Raw genomic sequence first — 22,958 nt, forward strand, 5'->3', positions numbered from 1 at the left:
ACTTCCCATCTTACTCAGACTAGAAAGCAAAACTCTTATGATGGCCTGAGGACTGCCATGTTAGGCTTTCTGCTCCCTGTCTGACCTCATTTGCTACTATTCCCCTTACTCTACCACAGCTTCATCTGCTCCATGCTAGAATGTGCCGAGCCTTTGCACTAACTAATCCTTTTGCCTGGATGCTCTTCCCCGCCAGCCTTTTACGTGACCGACTCTCTCATCTCTTTCTAGTCTTTGCCCAAATGACACCTTCCAGAGGAAACCTGTCTTACCCACTTCATTTAAAACTGCAATATTCCCTCCCACACTTATCGCTGTATGACATCCTATACATAATTTACTTGTATATTTATATGTGATTTCCCTCCCCTCATCCCACTAAGGAATATTCACAGCATTTGTGTGTTTGTTTTTACTATTTTGTTCACAGCTATAACCCCAGTGTCTAGAAGACACCCAGCATTTGGCACATAGTAGATACTCAGTCTCTACTGAATGAAAGTCAGGTGATTTAGTCAAGAACAGAAGTGGCTAAGGAGAAACATAATCAATTGAAATGTATGATGAACAGGTTAGGATTAGGTAAGTGCTGTAAACTAGCGTGCGGTTACTGGTAAATCATGAAGGCAAAAAATATCTGCAGATCAAAACTAGATCAAGACACTTTCATCACTAAGAAAGCAGAGAGGAGAAAGAGTTGGTGAACAGGTAGAAAAAAGAGGTGTGGAAAGAAAACAAATCTTAAAATCTAAAGAGAGGGAAAACTAGGAGTCAGAGAAAAGGAAAAAAGTAACAGGAAAATAAGTGTGTTGCAGGCAAGACAATTGTTGTTACCATTACTCAGTAGGTGTTCAAAATAAAGCCCGATTCCATATCTCACTCAACCCCTAAAATGAGAGCCAAGATGACAGGTGAGAATAGTCCCTTCCCCAGGGTAAGGAAAGATCCTTCATGGGGACCCTCTTGACCATAGGTACAAATAATTAAAGCAATTCATTTACCTATAATTTTAAAAGAATAATTCTAAATACAGGTACCTGTTGTTGAAGCTGAAGTGTCTTCCTTTTGCTTCTGGAGTTGTGAAGCAGGCAGTTTGGATTCTTTCATTACTTCTGATACACTAGAGATTTTTAATGGACCAGACTGAATCTTGGAAACGAAAAACATTTAACATTTCAGACATAACAGTGTTTTTAAAAAGAGGTGGCAAACAGTAACTTGTATGATTTTTAAAATCAAGTTTTTCAGGCTTTTAACATAAAGTTACCAACAAATCACAACAATGTATTTTATTAACCACAGTAAGAGAAGCCATTGTACTAGAAAAATGTAGTCCAAAAATGTCATTCCAATGACTAGTCCATATCTACCTTCTCTCAGGGCAATAAAGTACATGATATGTAACCTCCCCTTTAAACACCATTCCTTTTACATATACAACATGGAGAAGGCTATTTCCATTCTTTCTAAATCCAATTATGGTGTCTTCTATATACATTCAGTTAGAAACAAATATTTTTTAAAAGGCTCTGAGTAAAAATGAAACTTCATTTTTTTCTTTCTTTAATCTCCAAGATTCACGTACCTGTACACTAAGATATATGATTCAATTGTGAGTAATGCCTGATATTCTCTTTCTCAATAACCACCTGCCTTAAGTTTAAGGCACCGTTCATTAACAGAACTGCCAGATGATGTGGCAGAGAAAACTACTGAGTAATAGAAATGTTTTCAATTACCACCTATGTTATCCACCTTTTTACCAGCACTTGGCACTGGGACTCAGATATCCCTAAGATGACTATTCAAACATAAGAGAAATGGTTCTGAATTTTGTCACTACCAGAAATGAGAAATATATCCATTTTCTTTTTATTAAAATTTTATTATTTTTTAACTCATGAAATGCATGCTCACTATAACAAGCAAAATAATATCAAGATATTTCATTGTTTTAATTTGCCTCTTCACTGACCTTCCAGCACTCTCAGGGAGCCACTGCTAATGCCCTGAAATCTATCCTTCCACCCGTTAGCTCAGGTATATCTACCTATCTATCTATACACAATTTTTCATTTCTTTAAACAAACTAAAATAGGTAATTTTATATTATACAAATTATCATATAATTTGCTTTTTTCATTGAACAATAGTCACTTCCAGGTCAAGAAATTCTTTTTAGTTGAATAATATCCTAACTTAATTGTATACCCTAATGGAGTTGGATATACTAAATATATGGATATATCAAATCCCATAATTTGGTCAATTACTCCCCTGTTTATGGACAGTCAAGTTGTTTCCTGTTTTTTATTAAGCATTCTTGTCCACAGACAACTGAAAAGCACTGGAGTGTAATGTCTGCTGGACGGCTTGCCAGAAGATGAATTGCTGGGTCAAAGGGCTTGCAAATTTTTAAGATATTATCACTTTCACATAAGGTTGTAGCAACTCACACTCTCACAACAAATGTATGTGTTTGTGTATAAATATGATCTACTTGCAGACTCAGTTATCCTATTCCTCTAATTTCCATTCCTGTGTCAAAACCTTACTGTTTTATGAAAGCAGGATTATAACACAGCCAGTATCTGGAAAAGCAAGTGTCCTCTGACCCCCTACCCCAACACTTTTTCAAAATGTCTTTCACTAGTCTTGTACATTACTTATTCCTCCATATGAACTTTAAAATCTTCTTGTCTGGTTCTTCACCCTCTAGAAAAATCAATTAGAATTTTTATTAGATGTCTGTGTATTTATGTACACATACACACACATCATAAAAACATTATTTCTCTCATATATATACATATTTAAGAGATCTGAGAGACGTATATATTTAAGAGAAATGACATTTTTAAAATAATTTTAATGTTTTATATATATGTTTTTTTTTAATTTGTTTATTTATTTTGGCTGCACCTGGTCCTAGATGCAGCACGTGGGATCTTCGTTGTGGCATGCAGGCCTCTTAGTTGCAGCATGCATGTGGGATCTAGTTCCCCAATCAGGAACTGAACCTGGGTCCCCTGCATTGAGAACACAGAGTCTTACCCACTGGACCACCAGGGAAGTTCTGAGAAATGACATTTTTATGATATTATTGCATCTCATCTAGGAAGATGACAGTTGTCACCATTTAGGCAGGTCTTATTCTATGTCCATCAAAAAAGATTTTAGGTTTATCTTCTCTCAATATTTACTGTCTATGCATAAATAACCATGTTGACACTAAAATGGTTACCATGAAATAAAATGCATAGTTTCTAAAAGTAACAAGTTTGTAAGAATGCACAACAGTAGAGAGTGCTGAATAAATAGTACAAATTAAAAAATAAAAGGGACTTCCCTGGTGGGGCCCGGGCTCAATCCCCACTAGGGAAACTAGATCCCATATGCATGCCACAACTAAGGAGCAGGCAAGCTGCAACTAAGGAGCCCGCCTGCCACAACTAAGACCTGGTGCAACCAAACAAATAAATAATTTCTTAATTGATTAATTAAAAAAAATAATAAATAAAAAGTAAAAACACTAACTGCTACTGGAATTCAGAGGTGAGAAAACTGACTTTAGTCTGTATAGCGAAGGATGCAGGCCTTGAAGAGAACATTAGAAGACAAAAAAAATGAAGTCATTCTGGGTAGAAGACCAACATGGCAAGAGCTGTACAAATGGAAAGGATCTCTGTTTAGTCCCCTGCTTCACAAAGGACCTTGGAACGATGCCTGGTACATAATAATCACTTGATTGATATTTGAGTAAATGAATGAAAAAAAAGCACAGGCATATTTATAAGGTAAACAAGCATGAAACTAAGTATTTATGAGCAGGACCATACAGAGATAAGCCTGGAAAGGTTAATGAGAGCCACAATGCCAAGGGTACTAAATGTCAACCTAGGAACCAACAAAAACTATAACTACAGAAATAAAGGAACCAACTACCAGCTCCTAAGTTAACATAACCGCTCCTGGCTTCACTTTCTTTGTTCAGAACATGAAACAATCTCTAAAGTCTCACTAGTTTTTATATTCTGTGGTCTTCTGTCTTCAAAACAATAGGAATCAAAGTTCCTGATTAAGTTGATATGATGAAAATATCATGAAATCACAGCACTTATTCTAGAAGATTCTTTGATATTGATATAAGGGTGGCCTAGATTATGTTGGGGGTGGTAGAGACTGGGAGGAAGTAGGGAAGTCTGTGTGTGGGGGGAGAGGAACAGGTCTAGTTTGGAAGCTAATCTGAATATGAAGTGATAAAGATATGAGATAAAGATGGTGGCAAGAAAAAGAATAAATATCAGAGATTATACACGATAGGATAGCTAACAAAGTACAGCAACTGTGAAGATCAATCCAAGAATTTTAACCTAGTTACCTGACAGCATGGTACAATCTTTAACATACAGAAAGCAAAACAAGAAGAGTGCAAGTTCTGGGTGGTGTGGTACAGACATGAAAAGCTGACAAGTGGAAATGTGCAGCAGGGTAGCAAAAGAGGAGGAGAGGCCAAGGCTATTGAGAACAACGCTTGAAGTCATGTCAGAGGAGAAAAGAACACTACTCTGGACTGTTCAGCCTGACTCTACGCTCCTAGAATTGCTTCCAGCTATTTCTGCCAGGTCATGTACCTTAAAATAGACTCAGGATTTTAGAATGAAGCCACAAGATTCTCCTCGACTACTGAAGCTGCAATACTATCTCCCTCAGCCAACACAGACATTTTAAAGTTCATGTGGAAGAATAAATGATGTTGAAAACTAAGAACATTTCATTTTATTTTTAAAATTTTTCCCCTGTGATAAGAACTTTTTTTATATAAATTTATTTACTTATTTATTGGATTTATTTATTTATTTATTTTGGCTGTGTTGGGTCTTCAGTGCTGCACACGGGCTTTCTCTAGTTGCTGAGAGGAGGGGCTACTCTTCATTGTGGTGCATGGGCCTCAGCAGTTGTGGTGCACGGGCCTCAGCAGTTGTGGTGCACAGGCTCAACAGTTGTGGTGCACAGGCTCAATAGTTGTGGCACATGGGCTTAGCTGCTCCACGGCATGTGGTATCTTCCTGGGGCAGGGCTCAAACCCATGTCCCCTGTATTGGCAGGCAGATTCTTAACCACTGCGCCACCTAGGAAGTCCCAACTAAGAACATTTTAAATCATTTGGAGAGGGGACAGAAGTCAGAAGACACCTGCTTTCCCATATAGTAACTCTGTCATAGGATTGGTCTCAAGACCATGCTAGAGGACTTCCTAGGTGGCGCAGTGGTAAAGAATCCACCTGCCAATGCAGGGGACACGGGTTCGAGCCCTGCCCTGGGAAGATTCCACATGTCACGGAGCAACTAAGCCCGTGCGCCACAACTATCGAGCCTGTGCTCTAGAGCCCGTAAGCTACAACTATTGAGCCCATGTGCTGCAACTACTGAAGCCCATGCGCCTAGGGCCCGTGCTCCACAACAAGAGAAGCCACTACAACGAGGAGCCTGTGCACCACAATGAAGAGTAGCCCCCGCTCACAGCAACTAGAGAAAGCCCGTGTGCAGCAATGAATACCCAACGCAGCCAAAAAATAAATTAAATATATAACTAAATAAATTTATTAAAAAAAAAAAAGACCACGCTAGATACTGGAGAATAGACGTCTACCCAGTTTCTAATGAAGAACTGATCAGCCATGTTCAGCCTCACAGCAAAAAAAATACCCAATACTAAATCAACAATACTAAATCTCTTTTTAAAATTTTTTTTTAAGTACCTCTTTGAAAGAAGAAACATGTAAGATGTTTAAAAAAAAATTTGTAAGCCTAACGGGGGGAAAAGGGGATAAAACTGAGGAAAATGCACAAAATTCCAGGAATACTGGAAGATATTCCCGTCGCTAAGTCAGTATGTAGCTGGAAATTCTGTGACTGTTTTGTGGTCTAAAAGGAGCCATTACTAACTACACATGCAGGTCTTGGGTCACGGCCATTCTTCACGTATGTTTTTAGCCTTCTAAGTCGGAGTTTGGGAGCTGCACTGCTGTAGGCTGACACAGAAGCCCCTCGGTCCACAGGGCAGCTGGCGTTACTTCTGCCAGAGCTGCCCCCTCCATTTAGCTTTGTGGGCCACATCATTATTTTCTGTGTGATATGGACTAAAAGAGAGTACTTATGGGGCTCCAAAGGGATAAAAATCCAGCCCTGCATAATATTAGCTCAATTTTTTTAAAAAATGACAAATATATACCCAGCAAAATATTTTCAAGATGAAAACAATCTGCTTTTCAAAGTATTCCACAGGATAAACTGAAATTGTGCTTAAAACTCTTACCGGCTTCTTTGGCAATGGTACAGTATAAGGTGGGGGACCAAGAACCATCTCAAAGAGTTTGTCTGAGTAAGGTATGGTTTTCTCTACATTTTTCCGGAAATGGGAATCCCATTTGGCATACAGGATAGTACCACCAACACCGCCACCAACAAACAAAATGCCAGCTCCGGCAATTTTGCTGGGAGACAACCTGAGTGAAAGAAATAGGAAACATTTTTATTTTCTCGCTCTCCTAAGCCTATTTTCCCATGTAAGAATCTCAAAGACCTCAGGCCTCTATTCCTCTACCACCGATTCAGATCACAGCAGCCTAGTTTATCACCACAGCTACACATTACTTTTCCCTGATTTGTTTTTTAACATGCCCACAATAAAAAATATCATTTCTTTATGAATAATTTTTTAATACAGTAATATCTAGGATAAGAAGAATGAAACAATCTGCCCTTTAACACTAAAACTTAGCATGTTCACAATCATGAGGTCTCCCCTGAACCCAAAAAAACAAGTATCAATAAGTTTCAAAGCTCCTCTCCCTTAATTAAACATTTCTGTCAACACAATAAAACAAATGTCGAGTAGAACAAACACTTTTTAAGTTCCAATGTGCTGAGTTCTGGATATAAATTTCTTTGCCATATAATGGAAGACAGTACAAAGGGGGTGGGGAGGTCTACCTTGGATGCCATCCAATCACCAAAGAACCAAAAGGAGCACCATGGCAAATTTTCACCTACAAATAAATAATGCTCCAAAGATATTACAAGAAAATGCCAGCGTTTGTACCCCTTTAAAAAACAAAACAAGATTTTAAGCAGATATTCCCATATTCAAGGAATGAACACATCTCTCAGCACACAGTTAAAAAGCCTGTTTACAGGGAGATGTACTACATACCGAGAACTGCCCGGAGTGGAGTATCGGCGGCATGGTCGCAATGGACGGAGGACAAACTTTCCACAGAGACAGCTCTAAGAGAGGAGGAAGAAAACATCACCACCAGCAGAGTTACAGGAATCAGGGAGGCCTTTAGGGTTGGGAACTCAGAGGGATACTTTTATTACAAATACTAATGTCTTTATTAAACAAAAATTTACTTTCAGAAACCAACTTACCATGAAACATATTTACAGACCCTTAAAAACAGTGATGCTTCCTGCACCCCAAGGCTCATGTAAAATTACTTTTAAGATTTCAAAAAAGAAAAGGACTATCAGACCACTTTTTTTCTTTTTTTTTTTTTTTGGCTGTACTGCGAGGCTTATGGAATCTTCGAATCCTGCCGGGCCCCTGGCAGTGGAAGTGCCAAGTCCTAGCCACTGGACCACTGGGGAATTCCTCAGGCCACTTTTTTTAAATTGAGGTACAGTTGATGTACAATACTATATAAGCTTCAGGTATACATCAGTGATTCACAATTTTTAAAGGTTATATTCCATTCTCAGTTATTATAAAATATCGGCTATATTCCCTGTGTTTTACAATATATCCTCATAGCTTATTTATTATACACATATTAGTTTGTACCTCTTAGTCCCCTACCCCTATCTTGCCTCTCCCTGATTCCCTCTTCCCAACTGGTAACCACTAATCTGTTCTCTGTATCTGTGAGTCTGTTTCTTTTTTGTTATATTCACTCGTTTGTTGTATTTTTTTAGATTCCACATATAAGTGACATCATACAGTACTTGTCTTTGTCTGATTTATGTCACTTAGCATAATGCCCTCCAAGTCCATCCATGTTGCTGCAAATGGCAAAATTTCATGCTTTTTTATGGCTGAGTAGTATTCCACTATATATATATACCACATCTTCTTTATCCACACATCTGTTGATAGATACTTAGGTGGCTCCCATATCTTGGCTATTGCAAATGCTGCTGCTATAAACACTTGGGTGCCAATCAGCACTTTTAAATCTTATGTACGCTAATTATTTCTTGGAGACAACTGGCATTTGCCATATGTTTTCTGAACTGGCAAGAAAACAGGAAATAATCTATTGTCACTTTGTAATCTTAGACATCTGAAAAATCACTTACAAAGGCTAGCAAACAACATGGCACTATAAGATACGTAAGAATCTGCTCAGGGTGGAGATCCAACCTCAGTTTAATCTATCCAGAAAATCAAGTTTCCAATCTCTAAGATGATTGTGTAGCTAGTCAATTCCAAGAGACATTCATTTAAATCTGGAAGTTCAGTTTTGGTTTCTCCTAATGTATCATTAGACTAAAAGTCAATAGTTTTAACAAAGAAAAACAAACCCCTAATTTTACTAATGCTATAAATGCTCATGTAAATACTTATCTCCGTATAACTTGTCTACCTTTACACAAAAGCAAATGATCCAAAGAATGCTTTGTGATTTATTTTAATCAAAGTAAAGCACATAAAATCAAATGCTTCTTAACAAAATGTAGATCCCTTAAATAAAACAATTAAACAGGCACCTAAATACTATTTGGGGACGGTTTTGAAAAACTTAAGGCCATTCATAGCTATCAAGTTGAAATTTCAAACATACTGAGTCCAGCAACAAAATCTTTCTTTATACCAAGTAGGAAAGCAAACAGCAACAAGGGGGGGGGCAAAAAGACTACTTTCTCTAGACTCCTTGATGAAACTGCATCTGAAGAATAACAGAAAAACACAAACCTCCTTTTAAAAGTATCTTAAGTTTTAAGAAAATATATGACATGATCAGAGCACATGAATTACTCTTGAATTATATTTGTTTACATTCTATTTGCCAACTCTTAGAGGTAAACATCAAATTAATGTATTAATACATTCGGATGGGGAAACTGTATGTTTTACATTGTGTAAAAGCTATAATTGGTATTTTTAAAGTATTTCAATTATTACCTTAAGTGTAGAATTCTCAACATCATTAAACTGGAATTAATAGAGAAGGGTGTTTTCCTACTGTTCTATAAAGCAGGTAGCATGAAATTTCAAAAAGAATTTCATTTACTTTCATATATCAACAACTCCATTTTGTTCACTTAGAGATGGAATATTAGGAAACCACTAAAGTTGTGTTTTGTTTAAGATTGCAATTTTTTTTAACCTAGATAGGTGTAAAAAAGAGTATTTGGGTCAAAAATTAAGGCACTGTTAACAGTGAATAACTAGCTAACTGGAATTTCAAGCAGCAAACATAATAATGGGTAACTGATTGTGTGTAACACTAGAGTCCGAGAATGCCCTGATTCACATCAATATATATTTGTAACCTGTTTTTTTAATCCATCTTCTACTTTTATCTTGCCCCTCTTCCCTCTGACAGAATATATTTGATGTGACTGTAAGTTCATAGTTCCTAGCATTAACTAAATTTAATTAATTTATTTTATCGGCTGTGTTGGGTCTTTTTTTTTTTTTTTTGCTGTGCGCGGGCTTTCTTTCGTTGCAGCGAGTTGGGGCTACTCTTCATCGTGGTGCGCGGGCTCCTCATTGCCGTGACTTCTCTTGTTGCGGAGCACGGGCTCTAGGCGCATGGGCTTCAGCAATTGCTGCGCGTGGGCTTCAGTAGTTGCAGCATGTGGGCTCAATAGTTGTGGCTCATGGGCTCTAAAGCTCAGGCTCAGTAGTTGTGGCGCACAGGCTTAGTTGCTCCGCAGCACGTGGGATCTTCCTGGAGCAGGGGTCGAACCCGTGTCCCCTGCATTGGCAGGCGGATTCTCAACCACTGCACCACCTAGGAAGCCCGCATTAACTAAATTTAAAATCTAAAATTCAAAACCAAAATTCAAAAGGTTCAGTTACAGAGCGAAGTCTCCCTCATACTTTGGTCTTCCAGAAAGTTAGATTCCCTCTCCTTAGGAAACCAATGCTATCAGTTTCTTGTATATCCAGAGATATTTTGTGATGGAGAATTCCAGGCACGCCCCCATTACACAAATGATACCGTAACATACATCCAGTCCTGTACTAAAGTTCATTCAACAATATATACTTGAGATTCTTCTATATCAGTACATCAAAATCTTCCTACTGGATGTGAGTGATTCAGTACTTCATCATACAGTTGTTTGTATGGCTGTTAGCACAACTGACGCCATCTTAGGCCCATACAGTTCCTCCTGTCCTTCCACAGACCCTGCCCAGAACAGTACTGTGTGGTAAATCACTTCTCTGTCGTCAAGGGCTTTGTAGCTAATAGATATTGTTTAATAATCATTAGGACCAGGGGGCCTCTATGCTGTTAGTCCCCAAATATTGAAGACCTTCACTGATGTATTCCCCTGCCCACAAGACTAGTTACCCATCATCTAGACTTAGGAATGCACGTCCTGTTCCCAAGCACATACCCCTGTACTCTAGGTTAACTATAAAATTGTCCCAATGGCCCCAGAAGTACAGAGTGCACATGCTTTTGGATCACTGTCCGCCCGACCCCAATGGAAGTTACCCTATAATAAACTGTCCATTGATTATGTGGAGCCTGCCTTGTTTTTTGGTCTCAAGACACCATCTCAGTTCGGTGGGTATGTTCCATTCCCTCTGTCCTCCAACCGTTGTTAGTTAATGTATTAAGCAGCCCCCTTTTGATGGTCACTGAGGTTTTGTTTAGATTTTTGTTATAATAAACAATGCTGCCTGAGAAATATACATCATTTGGGTCAATTCCTAAAAGCAAAATTTGAAATGTTGATAAATATTGCCATATTAGCCAAATTGTTCTCTAACAGCATTAAAGAATGTTTTCCCACAGCCTCTCCGACATACTTGCAGTGTAGTTTAATCACAATTTCCTTTGGCATGACCGTGCATGACTGTGCATCTTTTATTATATTTATGATCTATTTTTATTTCCTTTCCTATGAATTATCAGCGTATCCTCTAACCACTTTTAAATAAATTTTAACTTCTTCATGTTCTTTTTCTCTATGTGCTCTTTATACGAGGGTGAGTCAAAAATTATCCACACTCCGGTTATATTAAAACTTCTGTTGGCCACACTGTCTTATCAGCCCTTATCACCGTACAAGGCTACTGTCTCCCCAGTCACTGCTGTGCAGGTGTGGACATGTTACATCAGTTCATTTGTAACTGCAGTGCGAGCAAAAATGGATGCCCCACTTGTGATTGGCACGAAAGCAGAGCAGTGTGCAGGGATTCGTTTTTTGTGGTCTGAGGGAGTACCTGCTGCCGTTATTTATCAAAGACTTTGTGCGCAGTATGGAGAAAGTGTTTGCTGCGAAGAAGTGTGTATGAATGGATAGAGAAGTTCAAGGAAGGTCGCACTACTATTAGCAGCCCTACGAGGACAAAGATTCACTTCTGATGAAGAAGTCAAGATAGCAGTGCATTTGAAGCTCGCAGCTCAGCCTAAAACATTTTTTACTGAGGGAATATGAAAGCTTGTTGACAGATGGACAAAGTGTATTGAAAAGCAAGGAGATCATGTCGAAAAATGATGTATTTGTCTTTTCTAAAAGTTAATTACAATAAATTCTACAGCCAGAGTGCAGATAATTTTTTTGACTCACCCTCATATACGAAGAAAAATTAGCCATGTCCCTGCTAATTGCAAATGTTTTTATCCAGTTTGTGATCTGCTTTTTATCTTTGCTTATGGAAGCTTATGCCATGTGGAAAATTACTTTGATAGTTAAAACCGTCAGTCTCTTCTTTTGGGACTTCTGGGTTTTCTCGTATTCCTAGAAAGCCACCCTCCAATTATAAAATAATTCTTCCATGGTTTTACTCTCGTGGTTTTATTTTTTTAATTTAAATCTTTGAATCTAGTGTAAAGTATACAGTATGGCTTCAAGTTTATTTTTTCCTAAATGTCTGTTCAGTTGTCCCTAAATCGTAGACTGAATGATCCAGTTTTTCCAACAATTTAAAATGCCGCCTTAAAATATACTAGATTCCTTGATGCATTCAGATTTCCTAATTTGTTCCACTGTTCCACTTATTCACAAACTTCTATTCACAGACTAATACCACAATGTTTTAACTACTGCATCTTAGAATTAGGCTGTAACCTGGTAGAGCTAGTCCTTTCTTCTAGTACTATTCTTTTCCTGAATTTTTCTGGATATTCTTGCTTTTGTTTTTGAAAGTTGAGCTTTCAAACTGCTTTCAATTAAACAATTGTAAAGTGTACCAACTGTAATATGCAGACTGATTTAAGAAGGGATAAAATGTGGGGAAAAACTATATCTTTTATGACCAAATAGTTTACTTAATAAAGTTTCATACTTCTGTACACACACACACACACACAAATTGATTGTATCCTGACTGAATTTAATAGGTTTTTGTCTGAAACAGTGGCTCCTGATTTTTAAAATTTAAGTATCCTATTCATTAGGCTATCCTCATGGTCTACGTTGCATTTCCTATTCCAAATAGAGCTTTATTAGTCAAGAAATTTAAGTTTTTTACTGTTTTATCACCCAGGTAGGAACCCTAGATACATAGTTTAGTCTTCTAAGTCTATTAATCTATAGTTCTATAGGTGTTCCCTCCAGTAATTATTCTGTTGAAGAAATCTGCTTGTTTGACCTGCAGAATTTTCCACAGACTGGATTTTGTTCAATTTGCAATTTAACACATTCCTATTCTCTGTATTTCCTGCAACCTGGAGTTGGAACCAGACACTTGCTCAGACTCAGGTTTACTCTCTTTGGCAAGACTAGGTGGTGGTGTGTTCTTTCATCAGGAGGCACACAACGTCTGCTTGTCTTTCTTTTTGTGATGTTATCAACTGTGTTGATGTACAATGTCTAGATCCATTAACTTATTGGAAGTTGCAAAAAGTGGTCTCTAATTCTCTTTTTTATCTATAACTTGACATGTTTTATAAAGAGACGCTTCCCTTCATCTACAATTTGGTTACGTAACAGTACAGTTCCTAGGGCTTCCCTGGTGGTGCAGTTGTTAAGAATCCACCTGTTAATGCAGGGGACATGACTTCAAGCCCTGGTCTAAGAAGATCCCACATGCTATGGAACAACTAAGCCCATGCGCCACAACAACAGAGCCTGCACTCCAGAACCTGCCGGCCACAACTACTGAGCCCACGTGCCACAACTACTGAAGCCTGCGAGCCTAGAGCCTGTGCTCCACAACAAGAGAAGTCACTGCAATAAGAAGCCTGTGCACCGCAACGAAGAGTAGCCCCCTCCCTCAACTAAAGAAAGCCCACGCAGCAATGAAGACCCAACACAGCAGATAAATAAACAGTACAGTTCATATAGGTAGGGCAGGATAAATAGTTGATTCTTTTTCTTCTTGTACCCAGTTATCCTCTAATGATGAACAATTGTGGGGGTTTTGGTTTTCATTTATTAATTGTAACAGACTGTATCATCCCCAAATTGCTACATTTCACACCTCACATGCTTTTCTAGAACCCTGCCACTTCCCCAGAACCGTGCAAGCTCTTGAGACCCCAAGAACCTCCTAAGGGAACCTCCTTAGAAATGAAAGATAAATATTTACTTATGTTATTTCCTCATAAGTATATATTATACAATATAATTTTTATCTATATAATAATATTGTTTACTGTAAAAGAATAAATAATGATGTGGTTATTTAATACCACTAGGTTTGAGGTGCTCTGTTATACAGCTATAACCAAACAGATGCTTGCACCTGGAAATGAGGTGTTACTATACAGCATAAAGCACATGTTAATGACTTTGGGACTGGGGGGGTTGGGGTCAGGAGCGAAAGCTGGAAGGGCCTTGAGGAGACTGTTAGCAGAGTTAGAAGCCTAATGGCCTTCACGGAAGCTGTTCTGGTGAGGGCTTAAGAAAAGCGAGAAAAACATTTTTGGAACCTGGAGGAAAAAGCGATCTTTGTTAGTAATGGCACAAGCTTATCAAACCTGTCACCTACGTAAGACATGGAAAATAGAAAATTACGTATAGCTATACCTAATGAACTGATGGATTTAGCTAAAGAGAGTATCAAGCAGAATGTTCACAAGTGTCAACTTGTTTCTTTTAGCAGAGTATCACAAGAATAGAGCCAAGCTTCTTAAAAAACAAACCAATAAAAACTGTTCAGCTTTCAAGCAAAATTTGAAGGAAATATAAAGGAGCCAGTACTTGGTGGGTTAAAAAAATAAGACTTTTTTCTCATTCTCGGCCTCTCCAGTTAGCAAAGATCTTTTAAGACCTCAGAAAGATCTCAGGAGGTGCTTCTCACAGAACCTTTTTAACACAGAGAAAAAGCCCACTAAAGACCTTAAGGGTATGCATCCCATATTCTTTTTACTAAACAACATAGCTACTGAGAATCTCTGGGGTTTTAGCCCACAGCCGCCTCACAGCGAGCTCAGAAGGGAGAAGAGCTTATCCTGATCAGATTTGTGGGCATGGCTTTTGTGTAATGGAGAAAACCCCAGTAAGACCCACAAGAAACCCACAAAGTTGTTAACTGAACTGTGTTGATGAAAAACAGGCCAGCCTGAATGAGCAAAAATGAATAGATGTTTTTGGACTCTAGAACATCTATAGACAGAAAGCAGTCTGAGAAAACAATTCAGCTGCCAACAGGCTACATTTCTGGAAAAGGAAGGATAATTCAAGGGGTGAAACCTGAGGCTCAAAGGGTAGAACCAAGAGCTTTGGAGAAATTTCCCAAGCAGGAGGACTAAGTTTAATTAAGTAAGCAGCAACACGTGCCCCGCTGGGCATCTTTTATGAACAATGACTGCTGTGTGCCTCTTGTTTTCTGCCTTTTGGGATGGGCATGTCACACTATATTGTATTTAGGATATATGGGGAACAGAAAACTTGTCTCTTCAGTTTACAGGTCTTTATATTGCAAGGAAGTGCTTAAGGAACTGCACCCAAGGGACCACACCCAAGATGTCTTATCTGCGCAGGGATCTGATTTGATGAGAAGATCCTAGACTTTTAGTCTAAGCCTGATGCTGTGATGGGATGAGGTTTTGGAGGGTTATGAGGAAGGCTGTGAACCTATTTGCCTCTGGGAGGGGATGCAAGCTGTTGTGGCTAGCGGGCAGACTGTATTATCCAAAACTGACCACAACAATATTTCCTGTAACACAAGCTCTTCCAGAAACTTCTACCCCTTCAGCAAACTGAGATCTATGTACCCTTCCTTGGAACAAGGGCAGGACTTAGTTACTAATCTACTAATAGAGGGCAGTGAAAGTGATGCTCTGTGACTTCTAAAACCAGGACCTAAAGAGGATACAGCTTCTGCCTGGCTCTGCCTCTCGTCACACTTAGAACCCAGCCACCAAACTGTGAGGAAGCCCAGAAACATAAAACACCACCTGCAGGTGACCCAGCCAACAGTCCCAGCTGAGGTCTCAGCTGCAGCCAGTATCAACTGCCAGACATGGGAGTGAGGACGCCTTTGAGATGACTCTAGCCCCAGCCACTGCCTGACTACAACCTCTCAAGGAACGCTGACCAAACTGCCCAGCTGAGGCCAGGAAACCCCCAGAACTGAGTGAGGCAATAAATAAATCTTTTACCCCAAGCTCAAGGTGCCTTATGTAGCTATAGCAAACCAAAACAGGATCTTTATCAACTCATGGATTTAAAGACTTTTAATGGACCTAAACCAGCTGCAATTATAATCCTTTGAAAACTCAAATTGTCCCTTTCTTGGCCAATGGGTGCTACTTCAAGTTTATTATATATTATTTTATGTTACTTTATATATATACACACACACACACATATCTAGCTCTGTACGTATCAGGCCATCTGCAACTACCTGGTGCTAAGTGTTTTGTTTTTTTCCCTGCGTGGTAAAATTCACTTATAAAATTCATTATTTTAAAGTGTACATTTCAGTGGCATTTAGCACCTCCACAATGCTGTACAACCATCACCACTATCTAGTTCCAGGACAGCTTCATCACTCCAAAAGTAAATTCCTGTACCAACGAAGCAGTCTCCCCATTTTCCCTTCTCCCCGGCTCCTGGCAGCCACTATCTGCTTTCTGGCTCTACAAAGGCAGATTTGCCTGTTCTGGTCATTTCGTATAAATGGAATCATGCCATATGCTGCCTTTTGTGCCTGGCTTTCACTTGGTGTAATGTTTTCAAGGTTCATCCACATTGTAACACATACCCTGTGTGTAGCACGCACTTCATTTCTTTTCATGGCTGAGACAGTTCATTGCACAGGTGTACCACACTCTATTTACCCAGACGTCAGCAGACCATTTGGATTATCTCTATCTTCTGCTATAAACACTTATCTACAAATTTTTGTTTGAACACTTGTTTTCAATTCTTTTGGGCAGAACTGCAGGATCGTATGGTAATTCTATGTTTAACTCTGCACATTTTACATTCCCACCAATGAAGTACGAAGGTTCCAGTTCTCCACATCCTCATCAACACTTGTTACCTTCTGTTTTTATCAGAACCATCCTGCTGGCTATAAAGTGGCTATTTCATTGCGGTTTCGATTTGCACTTGCCTAAAGTCAAGGGTTTTGAGCATCTTTTCCTGTGCTTGCTGGCCACTTATATACCTTACCTGCATGAATGTATATTTAAGTCCTTAGCCTATTTTTCATTTGGGTTGTCTTCTTGTTCCTGAGTTGTCGAAGATCTTTACATATTACAGATCTTCATCAGGTATATGAATTGAAAAATATTTCCTCCTATGCTTTTCAGTCTCTTGAGTGTCATTTCACACAAAAAATTTTTTAATTTTGTGAAATCCAATTTATCTTGTCTCTTTTGGTGTCATGTGTTAAGAATCCACTGCCAAACCCAAGCTCCACCTCTAAGAACTCTCTTTCTTAAGCACCAAACTAAACTCTCCCTTTATTTATATAAACGAAATATCCTAACTTTAACACACAAAATATTGGACACTTCTTAGTTCTGGAATACCTTTTTATTAATAACCAACAATACAGAAAAGACAATACTGTTTCAAAACAATTTGCCTTGACATATACCTTGTAATAAATGTTATACGGTTAGCATTGTTGCTAACCTGTAAAAACATGATTTTAACACAACAAAAAAAAAGCAAGATAAAACACACAATTCCCATGTAATGTTCTTGCACAGACCACTTATTCCTTAGCTCTACCAAACTACAGTGAACATGTAAAAAGAAACCACAATCCTGGAAACAGAGACTATATAACACAAGTCTCCTCATATGAACCCTATCTGGAGGCTGCAGGTTTCCTTTCTAGACTTGGCTGGTTGCTGTAACTGACATTTTAGTTTTGAGATTTGTCATAAGGATTCCTCCCACACAAACAAACAAAAGATATCCAGAAGTTAGTGGCCAGTTCCACATATGAATTACCGATTAATATGTGGCCACTCTTTCTATAGTTACAGGAATTATCCATTAAGGTTAAAAATATATCACACACAAATCCAGTAAGTTTGGCATGATAGCAGTATTATTTCTCAGTAAAAACATATTCTGTATCTAGGAGAAAAAGTGCTCTTCAGTTATGACAACAAAATGACAGATATTCATCAGTACAGCAAAAGCAGGAAGGTGATATTTCTCTAGTTTTCTCTGCATATATTTGTGAAAATACATTACCCATATAGTCTCAATCTTGTGTTCTAAGTTATGATGTAAAATGTATTTCAAAGTGGTTTGAAAGCAATTGATCTAGAGAAATGAAAACGAGGAATAATAAAAAAGGATTCTAAGATGCATAGAAGCAAACAGGCTGCTTCATATACTAAACTGCTTTCTACCATGTGTCCCTCGCTACCTACATCCATTATTGAGTAACAATGTTTTATAACCATAATGAAAAGAAAGAATTCTAGAAGATGACAGCTAAAAATGTCCACATACAAGTTCAGTCCTAAACCAGCCCTGCTATCAAACTTGGTGTTAGTTAAATAAGCTAGCTAAATAAGCTAGCTTAATCAACCCTCAAAAAGAATAATGTTTCTTTCCCTTTTTTAAAATTATAAGCAGATAAGATCAATGCACATGCAGATGACCTCTCCCAAATTTGTAGTCTGGGAGTGGGCCAGGCTAGGTTGAAAGCCCAGGTCCTCCCAACCCAGTGCCCACTTCAGAAAAGGTTGGGCCTGGCCATGTAGTCCTGGGACTAAGAGAAGACGGATGCTGTTAGGTCTAGGAAGTAAAATGAGGAAGATTAGAGCTCTGAAGCTCATTTCTGGGAAAGAAAGAAAGAGCAATTCATTTCTGCTGAACACTCACATGAAGGAATTTAAGGACGATTAAGTTGAGACACTGAGAATAAGTTAGATGTCAGCTGTGATGGTTAATTTTATATGTCAATTTGGAGGGTGTTTTTGGGTGAAATCAACATTTAAATCAGTGAACTATAAATAAAGCAGGTTGTCTTCCACAATGTGGGTAGGCCTCATCCAATGAATGGAAGGCCTGAACAGAACAAAAAGACCAGCCTCCCAAAGCAAGAGGGAATTCTCCAGCAGACTGCCTGCAGACTGGAGCTGCACCATCCACTCTCCTGGGTCTCCAGCTTGCCAGCCTTCAGACTGAAAATGCACCACAAGCTCCTCTGGGTTTGTTCATATTAAGTCTGCCAGCCTCCACTGCAGATACTGGACCTGACAGCATGCCAATTCCTTGTAACAAATATTTCCATCTATACACATCCTAGCAGTTCTGTTTCTCTGGAGAGATTCTAAAACCCATGGAGGTTTAAGCAAGGTCACATCTACTTACAGAAATTAAGAAAAATTTACAGGACACATTTACTCTTTCATTCAAACATGTCACAAATGTGACATGTTTATTTACAGAGCATCTATTAGGAGCTAGGGACTACTGTGAGTACTGATATGGACACAGTCCGTTTGAGGAGCTTCCATTTTAATGTGAAAAACACACAATAAATACACAGTATGTCAGGTGGTGGTAGGAGCTACAAAGTAAAACCAAGTAGGGTAAGAGTAGGTTCAGAGTGACTGCAAAGAAGGTGAGAGGTCTGTTTTAGATACCAAAGGCCTCTCTGAAGGGAAGGTGACATCTGAGAAAATACCTGAATGAAGGGAGTGAGGTAAGCAAAGATGTGTGGGAGGACTTCAGGGTAAACAGCAAATGAGATGGCAGTGAGACAAACAGAATGAGGCAGAGTAGAAGAATGAGATATGCAAAGAGCCAGATCATGAAGGGTCCAGTGGGCAGGTAAAGAGTTTAGATTTTATCCTGATGTGATGGATGTCACTGGAGGGCATGACACGGTCTGTATGCTTTTTTAAAGGCCTTTGTTAACAACTAGGTAAAGAACTGGTTCTAGAAGGTCAATAGAAAAAGCATTTAAGAAGATGGAGTGGAAAGGATTTTGACAAGTAGAATATTCTGGAAAAAGTTTGCAAAATCAAACAAGAATTTAGAGATTTAAGTACAGAGTTCAAAAGAGGAGGCTAGACAATCATCTGCTTAGGGATTAAAATTCTGAGAACTGATGTAATCCCAAGTAAGAAAGCATATAAAGAGATGGGACAGTATCACTACATGCCTATTAGAATGGCCAAAATCCCCAACACTAACCACAACCAAATGCTGGTGAGGATGGGGAGCAACAAGAATTCTCATTCACTGCTGTTGGGAATGCAGACTATTACAGACACTTTGGAAAACAGATTGGCAGCTTCTTACAAAACTAAACATACTCTCACCATATGATCCAGCATACGTGTTCCTTGGTATTTACCCAAAGGAGTTGAAAATGTATGTCCACAGAAAAACCTGCACTGAAAAGTTAATTGCATCTTGATTCTTAAGTGCCAAACCTTGGAAGCAACCAAGATGTCCTTCAGTAGGTGAATGAATAAATAAACTGTGGTACAGCCAGACAATGGAATATTACTCAGCACTAAAAAGAACTGAACTATCAAGCCATGAAAAGACATGGAGGAACCATAAATGTATTGCTAAGTAAAAGATGCCAATCTGAAAAGGCTACATTCTGTATGATTCCATCTATATGACATTCTGATAAAAGCGAAACTATGGAGACAGTAAAGAGACTGGTGGTTGCCAGGAGGTGGGAGTAGGCGAGTGATGAATAGGTGAAGCACAGAGAATTTTTAGGACAGTGAAAATACTCTGTATGATACCATAATGATGGATACATATCATCATACATTGTCTTAATCCACAGAATGTACAACATGAAAAGTGAACGGCAGTGGACATTGGGTGATTATGATATGTCAGTGCAGGTTCATCAATTGTAACAAATGTAACACCCAGGTGGGGGATGTTAATACAGGGGGAGGCTATGCATGTGTCAGGCACAGGGTATATGGGAAATACCACCCAGTTTGCTGTAAATCTAAAACTGCTCTTAAAGTCTCAATTTAAAAGAAAGAGGGATATTAAAAAAAAAGAAAAAAGAAAGAGGGAGAGGGGTGAGAGGGAGAGGGGACAGCGTTCCTTCGGGTACCAGAGTTCCTAGAAATACAAGAAGAAGTCGACTCAACAAAGGAAAATCGAAAGAGATGAAGGGTAAAATGGGACTCAAGATACTACAGGGGAAAAACCAAAAGAGCAAAAAAGAGTTTCACAAAGCAACAGTATCAAATATCTAGAATGAATGAAGAGATAAGAAGAATAAACCAATGAATTTTACAAGACAGCAATTTTAGGTTAGAAATCTTGGTTGCAGGCTAGAAACGGGTTCATATTTTAGTATGAAGTTGTAACCAGTTTTCTTCTAATTTCCCAACTGGGATCCCATTAAGTGGAAAATATTCTGATAAAGGCAAGGAAAGAGAAAGTAATTCTGGACTTTAGAGCAGACAGCAGGGACAATCATGATGTAACTTTAGGGCGGAATAAGGAAGAGTGGACCTGAAAGGAGGGCTCCAAAGACATACCTCAACAGTTCTGCCCTGAAAGGTACCTCTGCTTCCTCCATCCTCCTAGCCCTGCTTGGGCACTATGGGAGGCCAGATTCTAAGACGGCCCCCATAATCTCTGTCCAATGCGGTTAAGCCCATGATTAGAGTTGTACGGCAAAAGGGATTCTGCAGATGTAATAAGGTTTCTAATCAGCTGACTTGAACTAATCAAAAGGGAGTTATCCAGGTGGGCCTGGCCTAATCACATAAGCCCTTTAAATCTGGGTCTGAAGATCAGAAACAGGGAAGTTAAGAGAGATTCTGAAGTCTGAGAGACAAGCTCCTGATAACCGGTAAGAAAGTAAACATCTATGGTATAAACTGCCTCTGAGGACCTTGTGGCAAGGAACTTCACGCAGCCCCCAGGGCGAGCGAGGTGAGACCCAGCAAGAAAACAGCGACTTCAGCCCTACAGCTGAAAGGACCTGAATTCTGCCAACAAAATGAAGGAGCTTAGAAGAGGACCCTGAGTTCCAAATGAGAACCACCGCAGGGACAACAGTTTGATAGCCGCCTTGTGTGACAGCAAGCAGAGAACCCCACCTATTCACGTCCAGAAACAGTAAGATAACAAGTGGGTGTTGTTTTAAACTACTCAATCTGCGGCACCTGTTATATAGCAATAGAAAACTAACACACACCCCACTTTCCTATGGAAGAGGCTGCTTCTACCCTGGAAAAGAAAGGGCAGATAAGCAAACTTGAAGAAAAAAAAAAAAACCGCTTGACTTTTATTTCTAATTCACCGTGTCCAGGCATGTGCTCAATTGCTTGAGTCACAGCACCTGTTTTGCAAATACCACCGTTTGCCAAAATATCAGTTTTCTTTAAATTGTGAGCAAGGGTAAGAGGTTTACTTTTTATTTTTAATTTCAGAAAAGTACTTGGATAATTATGCAGAAATAAAAGTAACTGGAAATCTGAGTACCTCTGAATGTCTGCCAAAGTTGTCCCAGCACCTAGCGACACATCCTCAGGATCATCTCAGAAATGAGCACAAGGTCACGACGCCTAACCTTCCTCTAGTACCAGGAGTTCGAGCTCCATAAACTACAATCTTTCATTTTTGTTCAGAATAAGCACAGCTCAAGAGGTGTTCTCAGCTACGAAAAGAAAGGCAGTCCCTCCTGGATAATTACAACCTTGACCCCTAAAACGAGGACTCTAGCAGTCCAGACACCTCCTTATTAAAATGCTATAAGCCAAGGCTATGCATGTCCTGCTGGGAATTGTAGTTTCCCCCCGTCGACCTTCAACCACTGGCTGCCCGAAACCTATCACGCGCCCAACCGGCGACCGGGGCGCCAGCAGCCTCGATTGGTCCCAGACTGGGGCAGCGAGGGGCTGATTGGATGGCCTGGCCCCGAAGCCGTGCCTCCGGTGCTACGCCCGCCTCCCCACCACCTTCTCTCCTCCACGCCCCATCCCGCTTCAGCAATAACCCTCAAGTCATCCCCGTCCGCCGAGTTAACCGTCTCCCGGACCCACCCGAGAATCTCGCGATAAGGGCGGCCCTGAGACACGCCTCTGTCCCCGGGCCTAGGCAGAGCCAAAGCCTCCTCTACTTTGCGCTGGTTGCCGGGAGTCAGTTGCACCACGCGCTCTCTCCCGGCGCCCCCGTCCTCACCTGGGCGGTGGAGGTCACGCCGGATAACTGACAGGCTCGCAGCATCTCTGCAGGGCTGACCGCGCCGCGGGTGTAACTGAGAGCTAGGGCGGCGGCGCGAGTAGGGGAGACCTTGCGTCCGTGCGTGCTTGCGTCCTTGCCGCCTCTCCGCGCCGGGCGTAC

At 39.7% G+C, this 22,958-nt stretch overlaps 1 protein-coding gene across 5 annotated transcripts in view; it reads right to left on the reverse strand.

Moving 5' to 3' along the window:
* The window catches only part of IMMT (inner membrane mitochondrial protein), a 48,424-nt gene extending 25,466 nt beyond the window's left edge, over nucleotides 1-22,958 (reverse strand). For 4 of the 5 annotated variants that reach the window (XM_057741692.1, XM_057741691.1, XM_057741695.1 and 1 more), the window contains exons 1-4: nucleotides 22,797-22,955; nucleotides 7,216-7,289; nucleotides 6,319-6,508; nucleotides 1,038-1,149 (exon numbers count right to left, since the gene is read on the reverse strand). In XM_057741692.1, the coding sequence (XP_057597675.1) occupies nucleotides 1,038-1,149; nucleotides 6,319-6,508; nucleotides 7,216-7,289; nucleotides 22,797-22,841 (421 nt within the window). In that variant the 5' untranslated portion in view covers nucleotides 22,842-22,955. Of the gene's footprint in view, nucleotides 1-1,037; nucleotides 1,150-6,318; nucleotides 6,509-7,215; nucleotides 7,290-22,796 lie in introns of all 5 variants that reach the window. The other variant, XM_057741693.1, reaches the window with a different exon arrangement.

This window comes from Hippopotamus amphibius, chromosome 7 (assembly GCF_030028045.1).
Source record: "Hippopotamus amphibius kiboko isolate mHipAmp2 chromosome 7, mHipAmp2.hap2, whole genome shotgun sequence".
In the NCBI taxonomy this organism is placed as follows: domain Eukaryota; kingdom Metazoa; phylum Chordata; class Mammalia; order Artiodactyla; family Hippopotamidae; genus Hippopotamus; species Hippopotamus amphibius.